The sequence below is a fragment of the Aquarana catesbeiana genome, linkage group LG04 (genome assembly GCF_042186555.1).
Source record: "Aquarana catesbeiana isolate 2022-GZ linkage group LG04, ASM4218655v1, whole genome shotgun sequence".
Taxonomy (NCBI): domain Eukaryota; kingdom Metazoa; phylum Chordata; class Amphibia; order Anura; family Ranidae; genus Aquarana; species Aquarana catesbeiana.
In genome coordinates, this window is record NC_133327.1 from 216,266,138 (window position 1) to 216,293,467 (window position 27,330).

The 27,330-nt window shown below is 42.3% G+C and overlaps 1 protein-coding gene across 4 annotated transcripts in view; it reads right to left on the bottom strand.

Annotated features, from left to right (window-relative positions):
• Positions 1–27,330, bottom strand: part of WDR49 (WD repeat domain 49) — a 204,440-nt gene that overhangs the window by 60,762 nt on the left and 116,348 nt on the right. For all 4 annotated transcript variants that reach the window (XM_073626146.1, XM_073626143.1, XM_073626145.1 and 1 more), the window contains 2 exons: positions 23,519–23,617; positions 11,755–11,913 (listed from right to left, as the gene is read on the bottom strand). In XM_073626146.1, the coding sequence (XP_073482247.1) occupies positions 11,755–11,913; positions 23,519–23,617 (258 nt within the window). The remainder of the gene's footprint in view (positions 1–11,754; positions 11,914–23,518; positions 23,618–27,330) is intronic.

Here is a 27,330-nt window from a genome sequence, read left to right on the forward strand (position 1 = left end):
GATACAAATCTTACATACAATCTGGTGCATTCTAAGGGTTGGGGAGCCGTCTAGCAATTACTACACACTTCTAGGGTTCCTCCAGCTATCCTGCAAGCTTGAACCCCTGTGTTAATCACTCTTCCCACTGTCCCCACACCCACACACCAGACACACAATAAACGATAGCCTGCCACCACCCAACAGTTTGTCCGCAGACTGGTCTGCTGAGCCACCACACACACAGATCTCTGTCTGGCAGATCTGTTAGCTTACAATCTGCATGCAATCTGCCAACACACAGTGCAATTGCATACTGATTGGCACGTAACTTAGACCGAGTACTTAGGCACTAAAACACAACAACCTCTCCAGAGATATGAGTCCTAGCTTAGTACACAGAAGTCACTTATTCATTTTATCATTTAATATCCCGAAAGTGGGCAGTGCATATAAGATATACAAAGAAAAAGGATTTACCAAAAAAGATACAAAAAAATGCAGAAAGACACACAAATTGGCAATTTGCTATGAAAAGTCTGAGACAAAAAAACAGTCAGACTATCAAATCCACAGAAGTACACAGCATAGCAAGGGAGCCAGGGCAGCACATCCAGAGACAGAAAGGAGTCAGAATCTGAGGTCATCACACCGAGACCAAGTTACGTGTAGAAGAGCTCTGCCCAGAGTCCTAGATGCAATTTGGATTCCATATCGTTTGGTTGGGAGATCCCACTTCATTGCCTATTGGCAATACAAGCTTTACTGACTCATGAGACATATGTTTGTATGAGTCCAACTGTTCTGGTAAGCCTGCATTGCTTCTACGTGGGGGATCCATTATACCTGTGTCACTTCTTTACCAGCTATCCATGTGGTGAACAACACTATCATGTCTATGGGACTTTTACCCTTTTTCAAAATCTTGTTTTTATAGATGCCTATTAGAGTATCTCACATCAATATTTGTGATATATGCAGTCGTTTGCGTTTTTTGTGTATGCATTTTTTTGTGTATGCATTTTTTTCAATTTAAAAATCTTTGTAATTTAAGTTAGCGCTACACTATATATGCACCTGTACCTTTTACAAATCTCCTTGTTTGTCGTGTGAGCTGCTATTTAATTGAGTAAGGGCAGTGTTTTGATTATTTTGTATTGCTATGAAAATAAAAAGGAATAAAAACAGAAATAAACTTTACCAAAGTCTATCCGTTAGTAGAAGCATACTGGAACATGTGGGAACTCCCCAGTTTCAAACTGGCTTCGTGGAAGAACCATGTCCATATCTCAGGCTACCCAATTTATTGAAATATGGATGTGGGCTGGACTTTAGCCCTTGGCCAATCAGCCCTGGGGGGTGTTCCTGTCTCAGCCCACAGAACGATTTGTGTTCTGAAATGACCAGAGTCAAATTGGCCCAGAACGGTGCTGATTGCTGGGTCATGGACAGGATTTCCGATACCAGCGCATCAGTCCGATCGCAACAGTACCAATCACTGCCTGCCTCCTGCAATCATATATAACGGTTTTGTGTGGTTCTCTAGGATTCCACACCTGGTAAACATACAGAGTTACATGTACACATAACCCATCAGGTGTACGATCAAAAGGAATTATTTTCATCTCTCTGACGCTAATATTTTATCTTTTATGAGAGATAAAATAGGTTCCTTAGATCTGTTGGTAGTAATCAAAGTTTAAAGACTATCCGGAGCCTTGCGAATGCCTCCTGCGGATCAATGTAGCCAAAATGACTAGCGGTTTTCTTTGAAACCTCAGGATGGTGGCAATCTGTTTACTCTAATGGAAACTTTTATTGGCATCTAGGTGCCACTTCGATCCTAGAAAAAACTATCTTTGTCCTTTTCAAATGCTAATGAAAGAACATATGTGCATGACTGACATTGAATACTATATTTTTAATAACCCAGAATTAAACTACATCTACAATTACACTACTTCTACAGATCACACCACATCTTGTTAAGGCAAAACTATCCTACACTTACATTTTCGTCACAAGTGCGATTAAAAACGCATTGATTACTGTAAAAATGAAACTGGCAGTAAAGGGGTTAACACTAGGGGGCAGTGAAGGGGTTAATGTGTGTCCTAAGAAGTGTTCTAACTGAAGGGGGGATGTGGACTGTGCAGGGAAACTAACAGATCCCCTGTTCATACTCTGTATGAGCAGAGGATCTGTCAGTTCTCCCCTCAGAGAACCGGAAACTGTGTGTTTACACACACAGCTCCGAGTTCTCCATGTGCCCCGAGCGATCGCGGGTGCCCGGCGGTGATCGAGACCACCGGCCACTCACATCAGGTCGGTGGGCGAGTAGGGGGTGCACGCACGCGCCCCCTAGTGGCCATCTATGGTACCGACGTACCATGACGGCGATTCGCCTGCCTGTGCCATTCTGCCTCAGTATAACTGCGGCGGACGGTCGGCAAGCGGTTAATAAACAGACACTTATCCAGGAGTCCAGCGCTGTCATCACCCAGACTAGTTCTTTGCTGGTCTTTGGAGCCCCCGGTGCCACCATCTTGCTAGTGGGAAGTCAGCTGCGACTTTCTACTGTTTCACAGCTGGCCCTCCACTGCGCATTCGTGAGGCCAAACTTCCGCTCTTCTCACCTAGGCAAAAAGTAGAATTGGGAATTGGTACCTGTCAGAATTATATGCCTGCTCCCAGGAAAACAAATTCCCTCCCAAAGTGGTGGTGGTGGTGGGGGGGGGGGGGGGCAGAACTTTCTGTTTTAGGGAAAGTTCAGCTTTAATACTTCCTCAGTACAGGTTTCCTCTAAAAATCAGGTAGGATTAGCCTCTGTAGTTAGTTGCCTGACTACTGTTCTGACACTTAAAATGACTGTATCACTAATTTATTTGTTCCTCAAGCAAGATATGCCTGAAGTAGAATAGAGTACATATTTACTTTTCCTGCTGCCTGTATTTATCAGAATAACAAATTGGTTTAAAACAATGTACTCATTTTTAAAATTGCCTTAAACCAAGATATTGCTATGCCCTACTTGTAGTTAAAACTAAAAGCTTCCAAATATGTACTTCTCAGAACTGAATGCATCAACAGAAGAAGCAGACAATTAGTAGCTAAACCCAGCATATGGACACTTTTAGTTACATTTATAGGCAGAGAAAACTTTTTACAAAACATTAGTATCTGGGAAAAAGGTCTGCTTTTGCAACAGCTATTCGCATATACAGTATGTGGTGGCAGGGTGAGCCTTATTGTCTAGCAGGTAAGTATATGCGTCACTATATTTTTCTGGGATGTGCTCCATCAGCACCCCCAGGACAGTTGCCTAGCTGTCACAGAAAGCCTACAGCAAAGACCAAGGATGACAAAGACCAAGTATGACAAGCTCCCGATGATATCAGCTCTGTGCAGCCAATCACACTACTGGATGATCAGGAACCGCCATTAAGTATCACAGCACATCTGAAGCCCTGGCTCCTGCCTATGCAATCAAGAAGCCACAGTGGGTAACAATAAACTAAGCAGCTTTAAGAAATCTTTATTAATATATCTCTCATATCTGTGGACCATTTGCACCCCCACCATAGCCTGTTTAAAAAGCTCTCAATATTCTAAATAGCTCAGTTCGGTCCTGTCTGGAAAACTCACAATATTCTTTATATCTTCTTTGTCTCCTGTTTGCAGGGCTAGCCAGCTCTTGGATGCTTGCCCTCAGCATCACAAAATTCAGTGCCATCCTTGTTCAGGGCCACGCACATGCACAGTGCATCTCTGTGTTGTTGTGGCTGAGCCCAGTGGCTGCAATAGAACAGAGAGCACATTGCATTCACATAGCTCTGAATAAGGGCAGCACTTGCTACTGTGTTGCTGGAAGCTAGTGTCTATTGGCTGGCTCACCCTGCCAACAGGAGAAAGAAGCTATGCAGAATATTGGGAGTTTTTTAGACAGGCTACAGTGGGGGTGCAAATGGCTTACGGGTATGACAGGCACCTTAATGAAGCTTTTTAAAGTTTCTTAGTTTTTGTCACCTACTGGGGATTCTTGATGCTTTTTTTTTTTTTACAACGGTAAACTAACCCTTTCCCTTTGTTAAATAGATTTTGAGATAAAATAAAAATCTGGAATAAATTTCCATTGTCAGTTCCAGATAAGACGAACCTCAAAATAATACTAATACCACAACTCCTTTACCCGTTACATAATTTGCCTACTGTGGTCCCTCTAAAAACTTTTAGGATGGTGAACTCAATTTTTAAAACTCTGTTGCGGGGTAATCGTCCACCAAGAATTAAGTTGGGGCAATTGCAACAGCCTAAGGATTATGGGGGCCATGCCCTCCCCAACTCCTGGCTCTATTATGTATCGGCAGCATTTAATTGGCCCCATGTTTGCCACCACTCATCCCACAGTGGATCACCTCCCACCCGTGACCCGCATCATACTAGCTCATATTGAGAGAGGCTCAGTTTCAGAGGGTCTTGAAGCCCTAAGCTTTGATAAACCAAACAAACTCTTACCGACCTATGGCCTCATCCAAAAAGTATGGAACAAGACTAAATATCTACTTATGTTACCGGGTACACGAAGTATAGCCCAATATGGCATAACTATACAGAGATAGCTAAACTAGAGCATGGTGCCTTGTGGAAGGCATATGGGATACATAATATGTCGCAGATTTTTAAAGATGGCGTCTTGTTACCCTTTGCCTCCTTGTAGGCTATGTACTCATTACCTTCACATATGCACTTTTACTACATATAATTAAAGCATGCAGTTAGAGCGCATGGTGACGTGCACGAGTGGTTTTTATCTCCTACATGTTTCTTTAATTGAATTCAAATGGCTGATAGCTCTAAGGGATTCATTTCCCAATGTTATAACATGTTATTGTCTGAATTCCATAAAGGGAACCCCGGGAAGGCGGTATTGCAATCTGAAAGGGATCTGGGGCTGAAAACGGGTGACCAGTGGGAAGGGGTATATCAGGCAGTGGTAACAGGCTCACCTAATGTGGTCCAGAAACTCAACTCTACGTTATTTTACGCTCTCATTATACCCCCCTGAAGGTTTACAAGATGGGTAGCAGTATTGAGTCACACTGTCATAGATGTAAAAGAGACCACGGTGATTTAATCCATTTACTGTGACGTTGCCCTAAATGACATCTTTATTGGAGACAAGTAATAGACACATTAAACGTGGTATTCAGGGTGAATATCCTGCTGGATCTTAAATGCTGTCTCTTGAATGTACTTGAGGGGGCTGTGGAGAAGGAGCACCCTTAGATAGCCATTGGAATGGCCCTCTTTCATGCTCAAAGGCTAATCCTATTACTCAGGAAATCTCTGGATCCTCTACGCATAAGTCTTGGATGTCATCTGTGGGTAATTCATTATTTTTAGAAAGCCATATTGGCCTAAAGTAAATTAGAAAAACTGTGGGGACCATGCTTGGATACCCCTTACCTCAGCCCATGGGAACTTGTATGCCAGAGATTGTTTGTGTGTCCGAATAGGGCATAAAAGTGTGTTCAATTAAGTTGACCTTATGAGTTATTGTCTTAGGTGACATGTCCGCTGACATCCGACCCCGCTCCGATCCGAAAAGTGTAACGGAGGAAAAACCTACTTTTCCCTCCGTTTTCGGATCGGATCGGATGACGACGGACACTACGGACCGTCATCATCCGATCCCCCCATAGGGGAGAGCGGCGCTCTGACAGGTCCGTCGCTGCACAGCGTGCAGCGATGCACCTGTCATCTTCCTGCTCAGCGGGGATCGGCGGAGCGATCCCCGCTGAGCCAGCGTGTGTTCACGGGGCGGATCATGACTGATCTGCCCCGTGTGAAAGAGGCCTTAATCTGGATGGGACAGTATTACTATATTATTGCACAGCTAGCATGTTGTAGATGGGTATGTTGACGCATATATCTATATTCCAGGTATATGCAATTAGCGGACCTCCAGCTGTTGCAAAACTACAAGTCCCATCATGCCTCTGCCTCTGGGTGTCATGCTTGTGGCTGTCAGAGTTTTGCTATGCCTTATGGGACTTGTAGTTCTGCAACAGCTGGAGGTCCGCTAATTGCATATCCCTGCTATATTCGAACGTATGTACAAATGTATTGTCTTGGGTTTTTGATGTCAAACAAACTTTTCTATATTGACATGTCCTGGATTGTCAAACTGTTTAAAAGAACCCTTTAAATTAGAGTTTCTCATTGCCAAAAAGAAACACTAAAAGCTGCATAAGCAAACAAACTGTATAAAAAGATGTGAAAAAAAGGGAAAAACTTCATTCATCATCGACTTCATCGGTTAAGAAAATTGACCCAAACAGCTTTTTATAATGTATTTTCATGACTGTTTTTTTGGTTGTTTTAGTTTTGTTTATTCCTCTTCAGTGCATGTTTTTTGTGTTATGACAGTATGTCTCCAGTGTTTCTGCAAACCTACCAATTATACACTTCTGAAAATAAGGCTGCTCAGCCAGGTTTGTACAAATGAGATTATGCACAGTGTGTGCGGTCATTGTACACCGCTGTGTTTTCCTTGCAAAGTCACAGTGTCTGCCGCTACTAAAATTCTTTCCTCATTATTTCAAATCAATAAAATTAAGAGATCTTGAAAGTACCTCTGACTTAATGAATGCTTTTCTCTTCAAAGTGAACAATATCAAAGCAAATTAATTAAAAACATGGGTCAGATTTTTATATTTCCAGAAAATAAATGAATCACAAAACTGTTATTTGGCATGCTGCTTTGGTATACAAGTTGTGTATGAGTTATATAGGTCATTTATTTCTCTAAACTGAGATTTTTTGTTACCAATTTCACAATATGATTAACAGATTATCAAAGTGATGTGTTTTGTTTATGTTTTAGCTTAGTTGTAATCAGAAAATGATAATAATGATCATTTTTATCATCAAATTATTATTTTTTTGTTGTATCCTTGTCATTGTTTTATTGATTCTAATCTGATTTAGAATAATGCTACAATGTGTAAATAAACCCAGGACTTGTCATGTGTAAATAAAACTATAAGTAATGACTGCGATTTTATTAATTACAAAAAAGAAATGTGTAGCTGATGACTACAGTATACAGAGTAAAAGGTGAATCTTTCCCTCTGGCATCTGCAAGCAGAGACCTATTTTATCATATAGTGAATCTGGTCCAGTTATTACCCTTCTTAACTCTAACAAAAAGAAAAAAAAGTCTTGCCTGGTGTTGGATATTAGGTCACTCTAGAATGGCTATCTTTAGCCAGCTCGTGTTTCTCATCTTTGCTCTAATACTTTGGACCACTGAATCACTGATTAATTAGTCAATGAGAGTCAGAACTAGGGATGGGCCGAACGGACCCCTGTTCGGTTCGGACCAGAACTTCCGAACACCGCCAATGTTCGGACCCGAACACCGAACCCCATTAAAGTCAATGGGACCGAACGTTAAATAATAAAAGTGCCCATTTTGAAGGCTTAAATGCATGTAATTAGGCATACAATGGTTATAGGGGTCCGGGTCTTGCCCTGGGGGACATGGGTCAATAAAAAAAAACGTTTGTGAAAAACGTCATTTTTAAATGAGCAGCGATTTTTTTTTATTTTTAAAGTGAAAGCCTAAAAATGAAAAAATCCTTCTAATATAGTGCCAGGGGGTTCTCCTTAGTCTAAGTGTAAAGTGGCAGATATGTACTATGTCTAGAATCTGCTGAAGCAATGATTTAATTTATAAAGCCAGAAAAATGACATTTTTCCTGCAAGCTGCCTTTATATTGCTCAGCAACAGCTGGGGAGCTGAAGTATGATGAGGCCACAATGTAGTGCACTGGGAACAAGATTAGAGATTTTTTGGATACATTCTGGTGTCACTTTGACTTTGGATAGAAGTAACGGGTGCGTTAAAATTGATCTTTGGGTGTTGGTGGCGCCTTCCCACCGTAACCCTATAGAAATAATCTTGATGAAAGCAAGAATGTAGGTGGCAGGGACTGTATTTTTTTTTCCGCTGCAGAAGATGGGGCAGAGAAATTTGCCGGCTACAGTCTACAGCTGGTGGTGTGCTGCTGGTAGATGAGCTGCTAGGACCTTGGACACCCTGTGCTATACCATCATCTCTGTCAGTGGAGGCTGCTGAAAGGTAATGACTCGGTATCGCAGGGGCAGACTGAAGTGGGTAAGGAGGAGGAGGGACAGATTTGTGCCCCTTCTGTGTGGCTTTCAGGTGCTCTTGCCAACGGGCTGAGTGGTAGGATGTTAAATGCCTTGTTAGGCATGTGGTACCCAAATGGTTGGTGTTTTTGCCACGTTTGATGTGCCTGTGACACAGTTTGCAGATAGCAAAAAACAGTGCAATCTGCTGCAGATGTGCTGAAAAAGGCCCAGACAGCTGAGCTGTGGGGAGTGGGCCGGGAGATAACAGCTGCAGAGTGTGATGGAATAGGGTGGCTGCTCTCTACTCTTTCTTGATGTTGGCCTCCTTGGGGTTGTGCCGCCTCACCTTCAGTTTCCTCCTCTGCTCTATCTGGCACCCAAGTCGCATCAGTGACCTCATCATCATCTCCATCTCCTTCATCTTCTTCATTACCACTGGAGACAACTTGTCAATACGCTGAAGCTTGGGGAACATGAATATTAATTTGTCTACCAGTGTTCCTCCCTCTCTCTAGGCTCATGTTCCTGTCATCCTCAACCTCAGAACCAACATCTGAATCCAGTAATGGCTGGGCATCATCAAGGAGCAAGTGGCTGACGCTGTGGTCAAATAACTCAGCTGACTCCTCCAATGGCTGATGTTAGGGCTATGGCAGGAATAGATGTGGACAAGGAGGCAGGTTTATCCACTCTGGCAACTGCAGGGGATTGTACACTTGTCTCTGCTTGTGTGACAGAGGATGACGAGGATGAGGAAGGTTTAGTAAGCCAGTCCACACCTCCTCTGCATGCTGTGGCTGGATAGCACGGGCAAACTCAGTAAAAAGAGGAAGTGATGCCCTGCCTGAGGACTGACCACCACGTCCACCTGTGGACACATTTGTTGCTGGCACTCTTACAGTGCCGAGGGAACGTCTGCCTCTCCTTGTTGTTCTCCCAGACATTATTGGAAGGGAGGGGGCAGTGCTTATAAGCAAATTTAAAGGAGAAGTTAAAATCTGTACGTAGATGCACTTTAATCAATGTAAAGAAATGTTTGGTGCCCTTAAATTTGAGTACTCACACTGCACAGAACTATATGGCGTTAAACTGGCAGTAACGCACGCAAAACGATATGGCGTTAAACTGGCAGTAACGCACAAAACTATATGGCGTTAAACTTGTAGTAACGCACCCAGAACTATATGGCGTTAAACTGGCAGTAACACATGCAAAACTATATGGCATTAAACTGGCAGTAATGCACGCAAAACTATATGGCGTTAAACTGTCAGTAATGCACGCAATACGATATGGCGTTAAACTGGCAGTAACGTAATCAAATATACGGTGTTCAACTGTCACTACACTGAAGCTATCTGAACTGTCCCTACTCTAGTTATATACTAATGTCAAGATTACTGACACGGTCTCACTACACTACACTGGAACTATCTGAGCTGTCCCTACTCTAGCTGCACACTATGAAAAACTGAATGATGGTCCTCCTCACTACACTCACACTATCCCTAGACTGACACTAAACTAATATTCTACACTGACAATTGAAGCAAAATAGCACAGTATAGCACACTAACTAATAGCACTGAACAGAGCCCTGTTCTATCTATCTCCACACCAAAATCACACTGAAAATGGCTGCCATTGAAAGAATACTTTTATACTGTGGGGCGGGAATGAACCATGATTGGATAAAGTCATGATGACAGTGTCCAATCATGACTCTGACCATGCTCTGTGCCCTGATTGGCTGAAGCTTTCACTGCCTCAGCCAATCAGGGCTTGCAATGCACTGTTCCACGCCACAATGCATTCTGGACGGTTGGGGGGGGGGGCGAACAAACGGTCAAACGTCCCGTTTGTTCGGCTGTTCTCCGAACGTCTGAACAACGAAAGTTCGGCCCGAACTTATGTTCGGGTCAAACCGTTCGCCCATCCCTAGTCAGAACTCTTTACTGATTAACACAAAAGGGGTATTTCAGTGAAGCAAAGAGTATTCTGATAGGTTGCTATGGGTCATGGCCTTTTCTATTATGATTTGTCAATGCATTCTTAAATAAGCCAATACAAGGCTGTGGAGGTTTTGCTTTTTTCTTAGTAAAGATAAGTTTTGGTTATTAAACAAATGCAAATTAGAATTAGAAACACACCTTATTAAAATTTATATCAATCCAGTCACTAAAATCTCACATATGCTTTAAAGTGTGTGTATAGCTAAACTTGTTTTTATTATTTTTGGGTAGAATAGGGATTGGTAAAATCCCTGTCAGTTTAATTTTTGTTGTCTGTGTCCCACTGGGGAGATTTCCCCTCATTTGTCATGAAGACACAACAAGAAGTAAGAGAAAATCCAGTTGTTAATTGAAAAGCTCTCTGTATCAAAATATTTGGATTCCCCTTCACTTTCATTCTTTCTGATAACGGTCAGATAAAGGACAGATAGAGACCACAATCAACCTAGAGGGAACACAGTCAGCATTTAAAACTTGACAGGCATTTTTATTTTTAATCCTTTCCTACTCTATCCGAAACCTAAAAAATATATTTGGTCATAAATACTTAGATACTTTTTCTTTAACCTGCTAATGTAATTTCAAAAGGCATTTTCAGTGTTTTTTAAATCTACAAGTTTCATGAAAATAAAACCTGTTTATCCTGCCAAGAAGGTCCATGTTCAGGCACTTCCCGTTGAAGGGTGACAATGCCTTGTCCCTGTCCCCCGAATGTGCTCCTGCTTTGCACAAGCTTCTGAAGGAGACTACAAGTGGCTTTTTTAACATTTAAGTTACACAACCACAGTCTACTTTGGCACACTAAAAGTCAATCATGATATATTTTTATACATACATTGGGCCAGTTTTCCACAATGTAAGTAAGCATATGTAATACCTGATCAGCCTTTGTGGAAGCTGTAAATCATTGTAGTAGCCTGAGCTACTAAAGTGATGTTCATGATCTTCTGGGTGCAATGCCAAGTGGCTGCCCTTCTGTATAATAACCACAAGGAGTCACACGCTTGGCACGGCTGCCATTTAGAGAACACCTTGCATTTTTCTAAAAGCAAATAATTTCCTGCTTGGACGAGGTGGGGAAGAGAAGTGTGCTATCACAAGCTCCACCTATTCCAATTAGAGATCTCTGTGTATTCATTGAGAAAAATGCAAGGCGTTCTCTTAAAAGCAGCTGTGCCAAGCTTACCCCCCCCCCCCCCCCCCGTGTTTACTATGCAGAAGGGCAGCTGCTTGGCACGGCGCCCAGAAGACTGCTGCTATAACTGTAGTAGCGTAGTAGCTCCGGCAATTGCAAACATTTACAGCTTCCTCAGATGCTAATTAATTATCACATATGTATATCTATATTGTGCCAAGCTGGCCCTGTGTATGTATGCAATAAATAGCATTCCCAGAGTTTAGCTTTAAGGTTTCCATCCGCTTTAATTCATTAATGACATCATCTCTCATTCTCATGCCTCACACCTAACTGATGTGCCTTAAGAAGTAACAGGCTGAAATTGTTAAGAAAAATAATATGGCTGCCAGCAGGAAAAAAACTGGCTGTAGCCAATCTGCGCAGTGATAGGAATGTGTTAGAATATAATCTGCGGAAAGCTTTCACCTGTTGCTGAGATATGTTTTCTAACCCCGAGGAAAAACAATCTTGTTACAGTGTTATTGCTGTCAGAGTCTGTGTTGCAGAAGCCGCTCAGCAAGCGTGTATATCTTCCAGAGGATGACGAGGAGAGACTTCTCTTACCAGCACTGGGTAGCTGAGAGTCTGAAATGAAAACCATTTTTAGTATAAATGAACGTTGTCAAGGTTTATTTATGCTTTATACTGCAAAATCAAGCAAGACACTCCCTTACTGCTTATAGACTTAGCAATACGCACCACTGATTACATGTATACATTTTAAAGGGTTATACCACCTTTCAATGATTACATTAATATAAATACCACACATTTTCCATGAGCATGATTATGTTCCTTAGTTTACTTTTTTCTTCTGTGAGAGATCTGTCCACTTGCCTCATTTTTTTGTCAAATGAATCCTAATTTTCATTTACTGCACTTGAGCTTAGCAGCCATAGGTTTTCCCATACACATTTGTATACTCCTATTGTCAAAAAACATGCATGTACACAAGATAGTTAGTAATGAGATGTGCTAATGAGATTCAGGCTTTCTCAATGTGTCAGCTGGCAGAGTGCAGAAGTCCAGAATAGGAACGATCACGTGGGATCATACGCTGCTATGTGGTCAAGAGCAGACATGGGTATGTCCAAAAGTTACTACCTAGCACCATGGCTGAGCCTTCCTCTTCTGAACTTCTTGCAAAAACAATGTATCCTACTCAGCTTTATAAAATATCAGCTGATACCTGGAATCGTGAACACTGACTATAGTGGAAAGTGGCTAGCACTACACCTCGATTGCCTGGAAAATAGGAACAGAGAGACTGACTGACTGCCTGAGTCAATCAATGGACAAAATAAAAAAGGGAAGGGAAATGCGTCAAAGGCCCAAAAGTGAGTTAATTCCACCCTTCCAGGGGCAAGGAGATATATATGTGTAGTGTGTGCTATGAATTGTTTATAGTAAAAAGCAATTTCCAATGAAAAGTCATCAAAGAAGTGAAACTAGTTAAAGAGTTGCTAATGTTAGCTAGAAATCATTGTAACAGTGCTAAAAACAACAAAATCCACTGGATTTACCTCAAACTGAGTCCTATGTAAGTCCTTGGAGAGGATTACTTTACATAATAATTGCATATGATTAATGTCATGTTTCTTAAGAATTATATTTATTGTCTATGACTAACAGTATTTGTGGAATGGATCAGAATTGTATAATAAAAGTATCTATTATTATGGCAAATAGGAACTAGGTTAATAAATACATACTAATGAGGGGTCCCAAGCAGCAGTTGCTAAATTTAAATGGTGCTCTTTTCCAGAGTAGAGATCTCCTGCCCACCCTCACTGATGTCTGGCCATTAGGAAAAGGTGATTGCCTACTATAAAATTATTGCACAATGCTTGGCCTTGTGGGCGCACTACATCATAACAACACCAGGATTCAGAACCTTCTGAGTGCCCTGCATCATAATACCACCAAGATGCATGGTCTAATGGGTGCCCTGCCTTATAATGTCACCTGGGTGCATGACCTTCTGGGCTCTCTGCATCATAATACCCCATATAATACCCTAACGGAGCGCATTCGGCGCAATACAAATCCCATATCAAATCAAATCAAATAGTGCATAGTTCAATAGGTGCCCTGCATCATAATAACACCAGGGTGCATGACCTTCTGGGTGCCCTGCATCTTAATAGCACCAGGGTGTATAGTCTCATTAGTGCTGTTAATTATAATAACACCAGAGTGCAAGGACCTTTGGATGCTCTGCATCATAATACCACTATTATGCACTGTCTCATGGATGACCTAAACTATAATGACACCATGACACCAGAGTGCATGGCCTTCTGGGTGCCCTGTGTCATATTACCACCACAGTGTATAGCCTGATGTGGACTCAAAATTATAATAACACCAAGGGTGCAGGGTCTTAAGGGGCACTGCATCATAATGACACCCGAGTGCATGGCCTTCTGGGTGCCTTGCAACCATAACGACAACAGAGATCTCATGGGTGCTTTGCATCATAATGACAGCAGTGTTTAATGTTTCATTGGTGCGATAAATGACAAATGACACCAAGGTGCATGATTTATTAGGTTCCCTGCATGATACTGAAACCAGAGTTCATATTCTCGTGGGTGCCTTGCATCACAATGACACCAGGGTGCATGGCCTTAAGGCACCAATATAGTCATGCCCTGTGGCACACTATCATAACGAAAAATTGCTGACTGCCGTATTCACTCACTAACCAGAGGGTAGAAGAGAAGCCTGCTCTATGAAATGGTGTAAGGGTGGGGGGAGGCTGAAGGATATGAAAATAGACTTTTAAGGGTTCCAAGGGACACAATTACAGTATAATATAATATAATATCAGCAGATTGCAGACTAGTTACTCTTCTCTACCAGGATCAGGATGATAACCTCAGAGCCTGAACCTTTAAGAATGAGTCAGCAATGGCCTCTCCAATATTAATGCCCTCACAGATTCACTTTATTCATCACAGACGTAAATGGACCATCTAAGATAGAAGCTGGGGATCCAGCGTAATAGAATGTTATGACTCGCAGGCACATTCTTAGAATTCCCTAGCGATAAGAATTTATTCGTAGTTGGTATCTGAATGGTTATTTCAACCCAGTGCTGTTAAAATCAATGGTAATGGAAGAGCTGTGCATAAGGTGACTCTGTAAGGTGATCATTCACTGCTGTGTTTGTATGCAAGCAATTACCCACAATGCTTTGGAACAGCAAGGAAATATATTTCCATAGACACAATCTGCTGGATGTAATTGCAGGGAACTGAGGCAGTGAACATATTAAATTATAGTTAACCTAATAAAATGTACTTGGTAGAAGTCAATTATTTAAGCAGGTATTTTATTTTCTTAATAACATAATGAGTTTTGGTGTCATAAAATTGTTACATCTTTCATTCTTTAGCAAAATACAAGTATCTCATCCATTATAATCTGTGCCTCTGAGATTGTTAATTACATCAACTTAATTCTAGAAACCTATACATTGCATATGGACGAACTATGCAAATGATTTTTTTTCTATGGCATCATTGTAATTAAGGTTGAAGTACTGTTATATTAATTATAATGTACTTGATCAGCTCCTTTATTCAATTAGGTTGTGGAAGTAGGAAGCAGACTACGTACCAGGGAGTAGCTCAGTGCCTGACTGAAATCAGAACAACATAATCCACCTTTGACTTGAATTGTGAGTTGCATTTATACAATGTATAACTACAGTAAATGTATGTTACACACATGCTCATTCAAAGGCACTCAGAAACAGACACTTAAAGAGAAACTTCACTCCTGACCTTTTTTTCTTTTAGAAACCCCTTTTTACTCTCTAAGGGGTCCTGCACCACCATCTCCTTCTCTGATGGGTCTGAAAGGCCAGCTGCCTATTCCAGTTCTACCCACTGGTCATTATGTGTCCCCATTTCTACAGCTTCCTGGGATTTGTGATGTGCGTATCCCAGGACCAGGAGGCTTTAGAGAAGGAGATGTCATTCTTGCCTAGGCAAGAATGTGGCTAGGGTGGACTAAATAGATAACAAAAAAAGGTCAAACAAACAAAAAAAAGTTGACTTTTATACATTTTAAAGAAGAGTGGAGTGCAATGATGCCTAGTGCAAAATGGGGTATTGTAGGTAATACAGAAAACTTAAATGGCCTATTCGCACTCATACATGTATTGTAATGTTTTCGGAATGCACAGAGCATTCAGATCTGTGTGCTGTGGTTTAGTGCAGGTGCGCTCTCTCTCACTGTATATGTGCATTGGGCTACCATGTAAAATGGATAGCGACGCACATATATAGCCATATACACTCATCGGCCATTTTATTAGGTACACCTTGTTAGTACTGGGTTGGGTCCCCTTTTGCCTTCAGAACTGCCTTAATTCTTTGTGCCATAGATTCAACAAGGTGTTGAAATCGAGATTTATAAGACCAGGCAATGTTTTTCCAATCTTCTACTGTCCAGTTCTGGTGAGCCTGTGCAAATTGTAGCCTCAGTTTCCTGTTCTTAGCTGACAGGAGTGGCATTCGGTGTGGTCTTCTGCTGCTGTAGGCCATCTGCTTCAAGGTTCGATGTGTTGTGCATTCAAAGGTAGTATTCTGCATACATTCGTTGTAAAGAGTGGTTATTTGAGTTACTGTTGCCTTTCTATCATCTCAAACCAGTCTGCTCATTTTCCTCTGACCGCTGACATCAACAAGGCATTTTCCTCCACACAACTGCGGCTCACTGGATATTTTCTTTTTTTCTGACCTTTCTTTATAAACTCTAGAGATGGTTGTGTGTGAGAATCCCAGTAGATCAGCAGTTTTTGAAATACTCAGACAAGCCCGTCTGGCACCAACAACCAAGTCACTTAAATCCCCTTCTTCCCCATTCTGATGCTCGGTTTGAACTTCAGCAAGTCATCTTCACAAAGTTTAGATGCCTAACTGCTTTGAGTTGCTGCCATGTAATTGGCTGATTTGTGTTACCAAGCAATTGAACAGGTGTACCTTATAAAGTGACCGGTGAGTGTATATCACCATGCATTAAAACTTAGTTATAACTGTACTAACACAGAGTAGTCCAAAAAGAAAAATGAACATGCAGATTTTTTACAGACTGTCCAAAATGAACTAGAAATCCCTATTTGCCAATGTGTCTGCACCGTGGACTTCCTGTATTGCCCCACATGAATCAACCTACTTACATTTGCAGTGCATATTTCATTATGACAGATTCATCTTAGACAGCAGAGACAGTTATTTTTCACACTATTGATTAATTAGGCCGGGTGTTTAATATTCTTGCAGGATGTGTCAATGCATCAGCATTAGCCAGCCCAGATTGTGAATCTGTCAACTTTGGCATTTTCCACTGATAGTATTCTATCTATAGGGTCTATTTATAAATGTATGCACACAGTTTTTTAATTGGATTCAGTTTAAAAAAGGTGTAAATCCTGGGTGAAAGTTGTGTGATTCTTGTGTGAAAACATTTATAAACAGATGTTTTATGTTTTTGTGGATTGGTTTAAGATTGTAAATTACTCCACCTTCTTTAATGGTTGCAGTAGGCTACACATAGATTTTCTGTTTGGTCCCCTGTGCAGACAATTACTATATTATCCACATTAGTTTATCAGGCCAGCAATTTAGAAGGACAGATATAACAATTTGAACAGTCTAATAATATTGTTGGTACATTATGAAGCCAATCTATTAAAAATATGCCAGTTTTGAAACATTAACTAAAGACAACATTTTTTATTTTATTTTTTCAGTTTTGGACATCTGTGTCTCATTATGGAGTTTTTCCTTTTCTTCCTGTCCTGTAAACACCTATCTTTCCAATGTGAGAGAAATACCTTATTAGACAGTTGTCAATGGAACAAGTGTCCCCATGTCCTATCTATTACTGTTGTGGTGGCAAATAACGATTTTGATTTAGTCTAGGTTCACATCTATGCAGCTGCACTTGATGCGTTTTTCAGGCACGTTTTGCAGCGAATTTAGCATTATTAAACCTGCGTGTGTTTTTTGCATGCAGTTTTCATGCATTCACGCACTGAAAACACACTGTATATAGCTGGTTGCTAAGGAGGGGGCCGGGAAACCGGATGCCGCATCCTTAACAACTGATGAGTCATCAGCAGGGAACCATGCCTATATAAGAGATCCCACACAGCGGATGACAACACAAAGGAGGAAGACAGCCACAGAAGAAGAGCGTATTTTTTTTTTTTTTTTTCGGTAAACCAGCGGCGAGGAATAAGACAGCAGAAGACAGCACCTGGAGAGATGGTGGCTGGAGAGACAGCGGTGAGAGAAGACAGCAGTGGGAGAAGACGTACAGGAAAAAGACAGCTCAGAGCTATTTTATTAATAAAGGACTTGTCAAAAACTGTTTGTTGTTTTTTTTTTTACATTTCACTGCTTTTTGAGGTGAATGGGTAGGGGTATGATGTACCCAATACTCATTCACATAGGGGGGCTGGGATCTGGGGGCCCCCTTCCTAAAGTGGGCTTTCAGATTCCAATAAGCCCCCCGCACGCAGACCCTGACAAACCACCGGCCAGGGATGTCGGGAAGAGGCCCTTGTCCCCATCAAATGGGAGCAAGATGCTTTGGGGGGCAGAGACCCCCCAAAGCACCTGCCCCTCTATGTTGAGGGCATGCAGCCTGGTATGGTTCAGGAGGGGGGGTGCTCGCTCCTCCCCTCCCTTTCCTGACCTGCCGGGCAGCATGCTCAGATAAGGGTCTGGTACGCCCTTTTTTTTGCAGACAATTTTTTTTTTTTACATTCAGTTGACAGCTGATGACTCATCAGTTGTTGAGGACATGGCGGCCGGCTTCCCAGCCCCCTGCTTAGCAACCAGCTATATACAGTGTTAAAATAAAAAACGCAAAACACATCAAAACTTGCATTTCTGGTGTGGTTCCATTGAAGTTTATTACTCGCAAATCGCTGGAAAAAAGTCCCTGACCCTTTCCAAAAACGCACCAGCCGCAAAACACATAGATGTGAACTTGTACCATACGAAACCATGTTAAATGGACTGCAGTGCGTTTCTGCAAAGTGCAAAATGCACTAAAAAACACATAGGTGTGAACCAAGGTTACACTGACTTTCATTGCCCTTGACACTGGTGATGAAGATAATTAGAGAAATTTAATCTCCCTAATAGGGACAAAGGCAGCAATTAAAAAAAAAAAAGTCTTGCCTTTAGTAATACTTTAGTATGTATGAGTACACGGTGTCAACTTAAAGTGAATATAAAGGTTTTTATAAAGGTAAAGATTTTTTTTTTTCTTTTTAAATAACAAACATGTTATACTTACCTGCTCTGTGCAAGGGTGCCCAGGTGGCGCTCCTGGCCCCTCCTCTACATCGGGTGCCCCCACGGAGAGCCGCTTTCCATGGGAACACCCGCGCGGGCGTACTCACGAGTCCCGCTGCTGCGTCCATTGACACAGACAGCAGGTCTCGAGCCCACTCCCATGTGACTGGATTTGATTGCTATCAAGACAGAAACAGGTTCAGGTGAGAAAAAGGGGGGGCTCTGGGGACAGCTGCAGCACAGAAGGTTTTTCACCTTAATGCATAGAATGCATTAAGGTGAAAAACCTTGAGACTTTACAATCCCTTTAAGCCCTGTAAACACAGGCTGAATGTCAGGCGGAATTGGGTGGTTCAATAGAAACTGGTCGACATTCGGCCCATGTGTACTGCAGCCGGTCTGTGCTGACCAAAGGCTCATGACCAAAAAAGGTCTGACGACTAGCTCCCAATCAGCGTCCCCCTGTCAGAACTAAATAGAACAGCAGGGGAGATCGCTGTACTAACAATGGATTGTTAGTACACCGGCTCCGATCTGCTACAGCTGGAAAAAGACATCTGACTGTAGGAGATGCCGTGCTATCCATGCTGTGGTCTGCAAACGGAGCTTGTTGTTGATATTATGCATGCTTATATGTGATTCTCTGTAAGTGTAATTCCTAAAGGGGGTGTATTGTGGATTTCAATTAATACATTTTTTTACTGGTTTACACTTAGGAGAATATCTTTTTCTTTTCCATGCGGTTTGAAATGAGCCTGCCATAGTGATTCCCACCCTTCTAATGCAGTTCAAATTGGGAGATTCGTCATAAAGACATATATAATTTCTGCCTATATATATCTTTGATCCGGTAAGAGTTTAATACTAAGGGGGACGTGAGTGCCCCCCTGCTTTGTCAGGAGTGGTGGTGTTGGTGACGGCTTATCATCACGCAAGCAGGACCTGATCTTACCTTGGATGATTTTCACAAATAATTTACTGCAATAGACTATGGATACATAGCGCTGCCAATATTTGTATATATTTTTACCTCTTTGTGTGACCTATTTTAGGTTTATGGTAGCAGCTTGAGCCTTATCTAGGCTATAGGAGACCTGTAATAAGGATTATTTTAATTTGTTTTTTCACCCAATCCACAAGCGCTTGCGTAAGAGGAATTAGGCGCTTTTCCTACTTATTTGTTTATAGTAAATGAACACTGATAGTGTATGGACTTACAATAATTTGGTTTAATGAACTGCACTATATAAATGTGATTATTTATGTTTTCCTGGCTCACCTCATGGCAGCATACTACGGGTCCACTTGGCCCCTTTGACCCCCCCACAATTTCTAATGAAATAATAATAAAATAGAGGAAGTACTCCCCACCAGTGTTTGGGACAATGGCGGCCTGTCCATAGAGGGCGCACGGGCACTGCCCCCCCCGCATTAAATAAATAAATAAATAAAAGGCCCTTTAAAAAAATTAAAAATAGAAAAAAATTTCCTTTAAGGGCACTGTGTTTGGGTGCCGGACACAGTGCACTATGGGAAGCGCCACGTCAATGCAATTGTGAGATTGCAGACGAGGCGCTTCATTTGCAGGATTTTTACCTGCTTTGTGGCGCATTCCATCGCGCCAAACAACTTCCGCCCATATTATCACTATGGGCAGGTGCTTTGTTCTTCGAGATGAGATGTTACTTCCAGTTTCCATGTGGCAGAGGGAAACCAGAAGTGACGTCAGAAGCTCCGTGGAATGCACGGCCCGAGCGGAGCTGGTAAGTAAGGCTGCAAAATAGGTGAACTGCGAGCGCCATGCTTGGTGCTCGCAGTCCACTCAGATGTGTTAGGAAAGCGAATGACTGTTCACTTTCCTAACACTGAACCGCTTCTCTGCCAATCAGGTGATCAGGTCTGTTACCTGCCACCTGATTGGCTGAAACGACAGGCACCACTATTGGACACCTATCAGGAGGCAGGAGACGCATGAAGGACCCGTCATCCGCTGCCCCACAGACACAGGGTAAGTGCCGGGCAGATGATGAGCGGGTGGGGGGTACACTGGCACCATTTAATAGGCACACTGGCAGCATTTAATGGGCATACTGGTAGCTTTTGATGGGCACACTGGCAGCATATGATGGGCAGTTGGGCACACTGGCAGCATTTGATGGGCACACTGGCAGCATATGATGGGCACAGTGGCAGCGTTTGGCACAGTAGCTGCGTTTGATGGTGCAGTGGCTGCATTTGATGGTACAGTGGCAGCGTTTGATGGGCACAGTGGCAGCGTTTGGCACAGTAGCTGCGTTTGATGGCACAGTGGCTGCGTTTGACGGCACAGTGGCTGCCATTGATGGCACAGTGGCTGCGTTTGATGGGCACAGTGGCTGCGTTTGATGGGCACAGTGGCTGTTTTGATGGGCACAATGGCTGCATTTGATGGCACAGTGGCTGCACTTGATGAGCATAGTGGCTGCATTTAATGGCACAGTGGCTGCGTTTGATGGGCACAGTGGCTGTGTTTGATGGCACAGTGGCTGCAATTGATGGGTTTTTTTCAAAATTTTTTCAGTTTGTTTGCGCCCCCCCCAAAAATTTTGAGCACCAGCCGCCACTGGTTTGGGGGGTGATTTACTAAAACAGATGAGTGCAAAATCTGGTGCAGCTCTGCAGCGAAACCATTCAGCTTCCATTGTCAAAGTTTATTTGAACAAGCTGAAGTTAGAAGCTGATTGGCTACCATGCACAGCTTAATGAGATTTTTAACTCTCCAGTTTAAGTAAATCAACACCTTGGTGTATTGTTCCTTTTCCAACCCAATATGTTAGCTAGTGAGGTCCTGTAGTATGCTGCAATGAGGCGAACCAGGAATGTGGAAAATTGGTTTTATATATACTTACTGTAATTTTCCTTTCCTGGTTTATCCTCATGGCAGCATAGTTCCCTCCACGGTGTCCTGTCACGCTTGATATGGAACACTGGTGGGGTTTTATTTTCAGTTAGAAGATGCTCCTGGGTAGTCAAGAGGGCAGAGTTTACCCGCAGTATGCTGCCATGAGGATAATCCAGGAAAGGAAAATTCAGGTAAGTATATGAAAACATTTTCTCTAATATGAAGTTGCATTATTTATAGATTTATGTTTTTTATGTACTTATTGATAGTTTGATGACTAATTGATATTACCTAGGGAAACACTTTAACTTACCGTATATACTCGTGTATAAGTCGAATTTTTCAGCCCCTTTTTTGGGGCTGAAAGTGCCCCCTTCGACTTATACACGAGTCGCCGCCGTCTGCCTACATGATCAGCGTGTCATGCAGGCAGACGGCGGCCAGCGTGTGATACAATCTACTCGGCAGCGGCTCTCACAGTTCAAAAGCCGCGCCTCCTTGTCTGTGATAGGCAGTCAGTGTACAGCCTATCACGGACATTCTCTCATCCTCGTCCGTGGTATGAGGATGAGAGAATGTCTGTGATTGGCTGAACGCTGACTGCTGGGAAATTTAGTTTTTTGGACGAGGAGGCGGCGCGGCTTTTGAACAGTTAATGGCCGCCGAATACTACACGGTGATCGGTGCAGAGCGGCGCACGGAGGATGCACAGGACACAGGTAGGATGCACACACACACACAGACACACAGACACATGCACACAGGTACATATACACATGACAGATACACAGGACACAGGTACATGACACAGGTACATATACACATGACACATATGCACAGGACACATGACACATGACACATATGCACAGGACACATGACACATATGCACAGGACACATGGCACATATGCACAGGACACAGGGAGGTATACAGCTGCAGATGGGCATTGTTGACCCTCTTTTTCCACTTACAGTAGCTGTGCATTTCTCACCCTCGTCTTATACTCGGGTCAATAAGTTTTTCCCATTTTTTTGTGGTAAATTAGGGTCTTGACTTATACTCGGAACGACTTATACTCGAGTATATACGGTATATGGATTATTTCCTGCTGATCAGAGCAGAGCGGGACGAATGTCACAGCCTTGCTCTTTCTGTGCATGCAGAGCAGACACAGGCACACAGGGGCAGAGGGGTGTAAACTGACTCCTCTGTCCCTTTACATCAGGCTACCTCTGATGCACAGTCCTTTTTCGTTTTCTTTTTACCAGACATGGTCGGACCTGTAGGTAACGGGGTGTAAACTGATACAAGTGCATTTATTTCTGCCTGTCCATAGGGCTTCATGAACCTTCCGATCAGGTCTGCCTCAAAAAAACTGAGAGGCAGACCTGATCAGAATGCTCCTGTGAAAGGGCCTAAGGGATATTTTATGCTGTTGCTGTTATAGAAGATGTATTTATGTGTTATTGATTATGCCACTGCTGTGGTTGGCTTTTATAGAGAAAGCAACGGCCAACACAGTACTCGTAGTACTTATTGAAGAAACCTGCAAAGAGAGACAATGTGAGTTGGCAGTATTGTAAATGTAAAGAGCTTTTGACATGAAGTCCAAATTTCTATTACAAAGGGACTTGAATTGCTTAGTTAGTGCTGGACAGGCTAGGGTTTATTTTGATGTTTTATTCCTGCAGAAACATTGCATAGTTTTTTTTTTATGCTGGAAGCGCTGTGTGTGTTTAACTGATGCTGGGAATATAAGAATTGTTGCTGACCGTTTGAAACCAACACCTACAGTCTCTCCAAGGATGATCTTGTTTTCATTCCCGTGGTCATTTTTTCTCAAGAAATCTATAGTCCTTGGGGACGATATCATGTATATATCATTTTATAAACATACTCCTTGAACACATACTGGGATGTTCAATCATTTTTAAATGTTATTTCAGTTATGGTATAGATACGTTTGTTTATATTTATTAAATATTTACCTGATTTTGACCTCATAGCTCTACCAGGGTCAGGATGAAGTTTTCTTGAAGCATTTTCTGTATTGTTATTCCAGACAACAATTTCTCCATCATAACTTCCTGCATGTGAACAAATATGAAACGGTAAATCAAAAATGAAAGGATCAGTCTTTGTACCAATCTTAGATGAAATGAGGACATTACTGAAGCATGACGAGGGAAGACATGGTATCCCTTATAATCATCTGGGTATATCCTACTTGATATTTGCAATTTTGTTTTGTTCACAGTACTTAGACTAAGATATCTAGTGATTTAAATTGCAATATTTTTAAGGAAATAGGTATAACATGTAATTTACACAACATCACTGTGTTCAAGTTATGCAAAATACATTTACAGAAATAAGCAGAAGAAGATCAAGTTATAAAAAGATATTTGGCAATCTGAAAAAAAAAATATATAATATATGTATATACACTGTATACTATATACTGTATATACATACAGTGCTGTGAAAAAGTATCTGCCCCCTTCCTGATTTTTTTTTTTTTTTTTTACATATTTCTCACACTTAAATTATTTAGATCATCAAACAAATTTTAAAAGCCATTAAGAGAGCCATTATGCACAAATGGAGATAACTTGGAACAGTGGTGACAATCCCAGGAGTGGCCGGCCTACAAAAATTACTCCAAGAGCATGATGACGACTCATCCAGAATCCAGAAAAACATCTAAAGAACTGCAGACCTAACTTGCCTCAGGTAAGATCAGTGTTCATGATTCAACAATAAGAAAGAGACTGGGCAAAAATAGCATCCATGGGAGAGTTCCAAGGCCAAAACCACTGCTGACCAAAAAGAACACAAAGGCTCATCTCACATTTACCAAAAAAACATCTTTATTATCCCCAGGACTTTGAGGGAAATATTATGTGGACTGATTAGACAAACATTTGTTCCGTTACAAAGAGAGACAGACATGGTGGTGATAGCATGATGGTCTGGGGCTGCTTTGCAGCTTCAGGACCTGGACGACTTACCATAATTGATCGAGCCATGAATTCTGAGCTCTACCAGAAAATCCTAAAGAAGAATGTCCGGCCATCAGTTTGTGACCTCAAGCTCAAGTGCACTTGGGTTATGCAGAACAACAATGATCCGAAACACAACAGCAAGTCCACCTCCAAATGGTTCAAACAAAGCAAAATGTAGGTTTTCGAGTGGCCTAGTTAAATCCAATTGAGATGCTGTATGATGACCTTACACAGGCCGTTCATGCTGGAAAACCCTCCAATGTGGCAAACAATTCTGCAAAGAAGAGTGGGCCAAAATTGCTCCACAGGAATGTGAAAGACTCATTGCCAGTTATCGCAAACGCTTGATTGCAGTTGTTGCCGCCAAGGGTGGCACAACCAGTTATTAGGTTTAGGGGGCAATTACTTTTTCACATAAAGCCAAGCAGGTTTGGACAGCTTTTTTGCCTTAATAAATGAAACCATCATTTTAAAACTGCATTTTGCATTTACTCGGGTTATCTTTGTGTAATAATAACATTTTTTGATGATCTGAGTCATTTAATGCCCTGTACACATGATAGGATTTTCCGCCAACAAATGTGAGCTTGTTGTCGGAAAGTCCAACCGTGTGTATGCTCCATAGAACATTTGTTGTCGGAATTTCCGCCAACAAATGTTTGAAAGCAGGTTCTCAAATATTCCGACAACAAAAATTCCAAGCGTGTGTACATAAGTCCGACGCACAAAAGTCCACGCATGCTCGGAATCAAGCAGAAGAGCGCACTGGCTATTGAACTTCATTTTTCTTGGCTCGTCATACGTGTTGTATGTCACTGCGTTCTTGACGTTCGGAATTTCAACAACATTTGCTTGACCGTGTGTATGCAAGTTTGAGCCAACATCCTTCGGAAAAAAATCCACGGTTTTGTTGTCGGAAAATCCTATCGTGTGTACAGGGCATTAGTTTGACAAATATGCAAAAAAAAAAAAATCAGAAAGGGGCAAATACTTTTTCACAGCATTGTACATGTATACACACACACATGCACATATTTATTATTTTTTTTTATTTTTTGTTTTATTACATATGTCTTCCTCAACTATAAAATTCTCTTAATGGGTGTAAACTGGTTAAACAAAACTAAAATTAAACCTTTGTAGTGCTACCCCCTTAGCGGCTGCTTGATTTTTGAGTCCCCCTTTGCATCCACAGCCGGACAACATGTATTTTCAGCAGGCACACTGTAGTCAGAAAACCAGTCCAAGGGCTTTGTTTTGGTATTAGTTTATTAGGGGAATCAACTTGGATGGGGAAAGGGTGGTATGGGATGCCCAGAACTATGGTAAGGTAGAACTTGAGGATCTTGCAAAGATCCTAAGGCTGTGTTCCCGTGGGACAAGTTGTACAGCCTGACTGGCAAAGATCAACTTCACTATTGATTGCAGGTACTCTGTCTTCAAAATGCCAATGTACATGGCTTCAATTTAGGATCCCTAAGCAAAGGTATAGGGTAGCTGTAGTAGGTTAAGTAGCTTTGAGCTGTCCCTTCCAGATCGCTAGCTAGGTATTGCACCTGGCTGCTTCTCCTTTATAGGCTTTGAGGTGTGGAAAATTTTAGGCCGTTCACTCAGTCCCCTGTAAATATCCTGTAGCACATATGGTGACTTTCTGCTGGACAGGTCCCATTGGCTCCCAGGGTGACTCAGCTAAGCCTAGCTGAGACTGAAGGGTGTGGGGCTTCCTCCACTGTTCTCTCTCTCTCTCTCAGTACTGTTCCTCTTTGGCCCCTTCTGCCTGGAGGCAGAGCCCCCCAGCACATGGGTCACCTCCAGGCCCCTGGATCCCAGACTTTGCTCCCACAAGGCCAGACTCCAAAATACTTTAGTACTATCTCTCCACCTTCTGGGCCATCCTCACCCAGGGATTAGAAGAGATCCCATAAATATTCAGACCTCATCTCTGCTCCTCCACCTTAAGTCCCGGAACTTTCCTAAGATCTAGAAGCCAGGGGGAGGCAACAGAGGCACAGCCCTTTGAGCACCTCCAGCTAAAATAACAACAAATAAACCCTGGCTATAGCAGGAGCAGTCGCGGCCCGTCCATAGGGGGCGCATGGGCGCCGCCCCCCCAAAGCCAGTCAAAAAAAAAAAAAAATGTCCCTTTAAAAAAAAAAAAGTTTCTTTAAGAAGTGCACTGTGTTCCGGGCGGGCGCCGGACACGGTGCACTATGGAAGCGTCATGCCAATGCAATCCCGCGATTGCAGGCAAGATGCTTCATTTGCTGTTTTTTTTGTTGCCCTGTGGCGCTGTGCAGTGCGCCTCTAGATGCTGATTGGGGCATTCTCCTTCATGGGCGGTGCTGTCACCAGGCGGCGTGTCACTTCCTGTTTCAGCTGGTGTGAATGGAGAAGCAAGGTAAGTTTATGTGTTACTATCAGCCTTTGTCTGTCCACCGTGTTATACTCTTAGTATGTGATCGGAGGGTGGAGGGAGCTGTGCTTCACCTCTGCCCTGCCTGGAATCAACCTCCAGTCCAGCCCTTCACCCGACAATCTGCTGGAGCCTTAATTACACATCTCCTGTATGTGTATATCACGGGGCTCCCAGCACTGCGTCCTACAATCATGCTGTGCATTCTATCATCTCATCTCATCTCTCTCTCTCTCTCTCTCTCTATTCTATCTGTATAACTGCATATCTCTCTATCTAAGTGTCTATCTATCTGTATATCTATCTATCTAACTGTCTATCTATCTATCTATCTAACTGTCTATCTATCTATCTATCTATCTATCTATCTATCTATCTATCT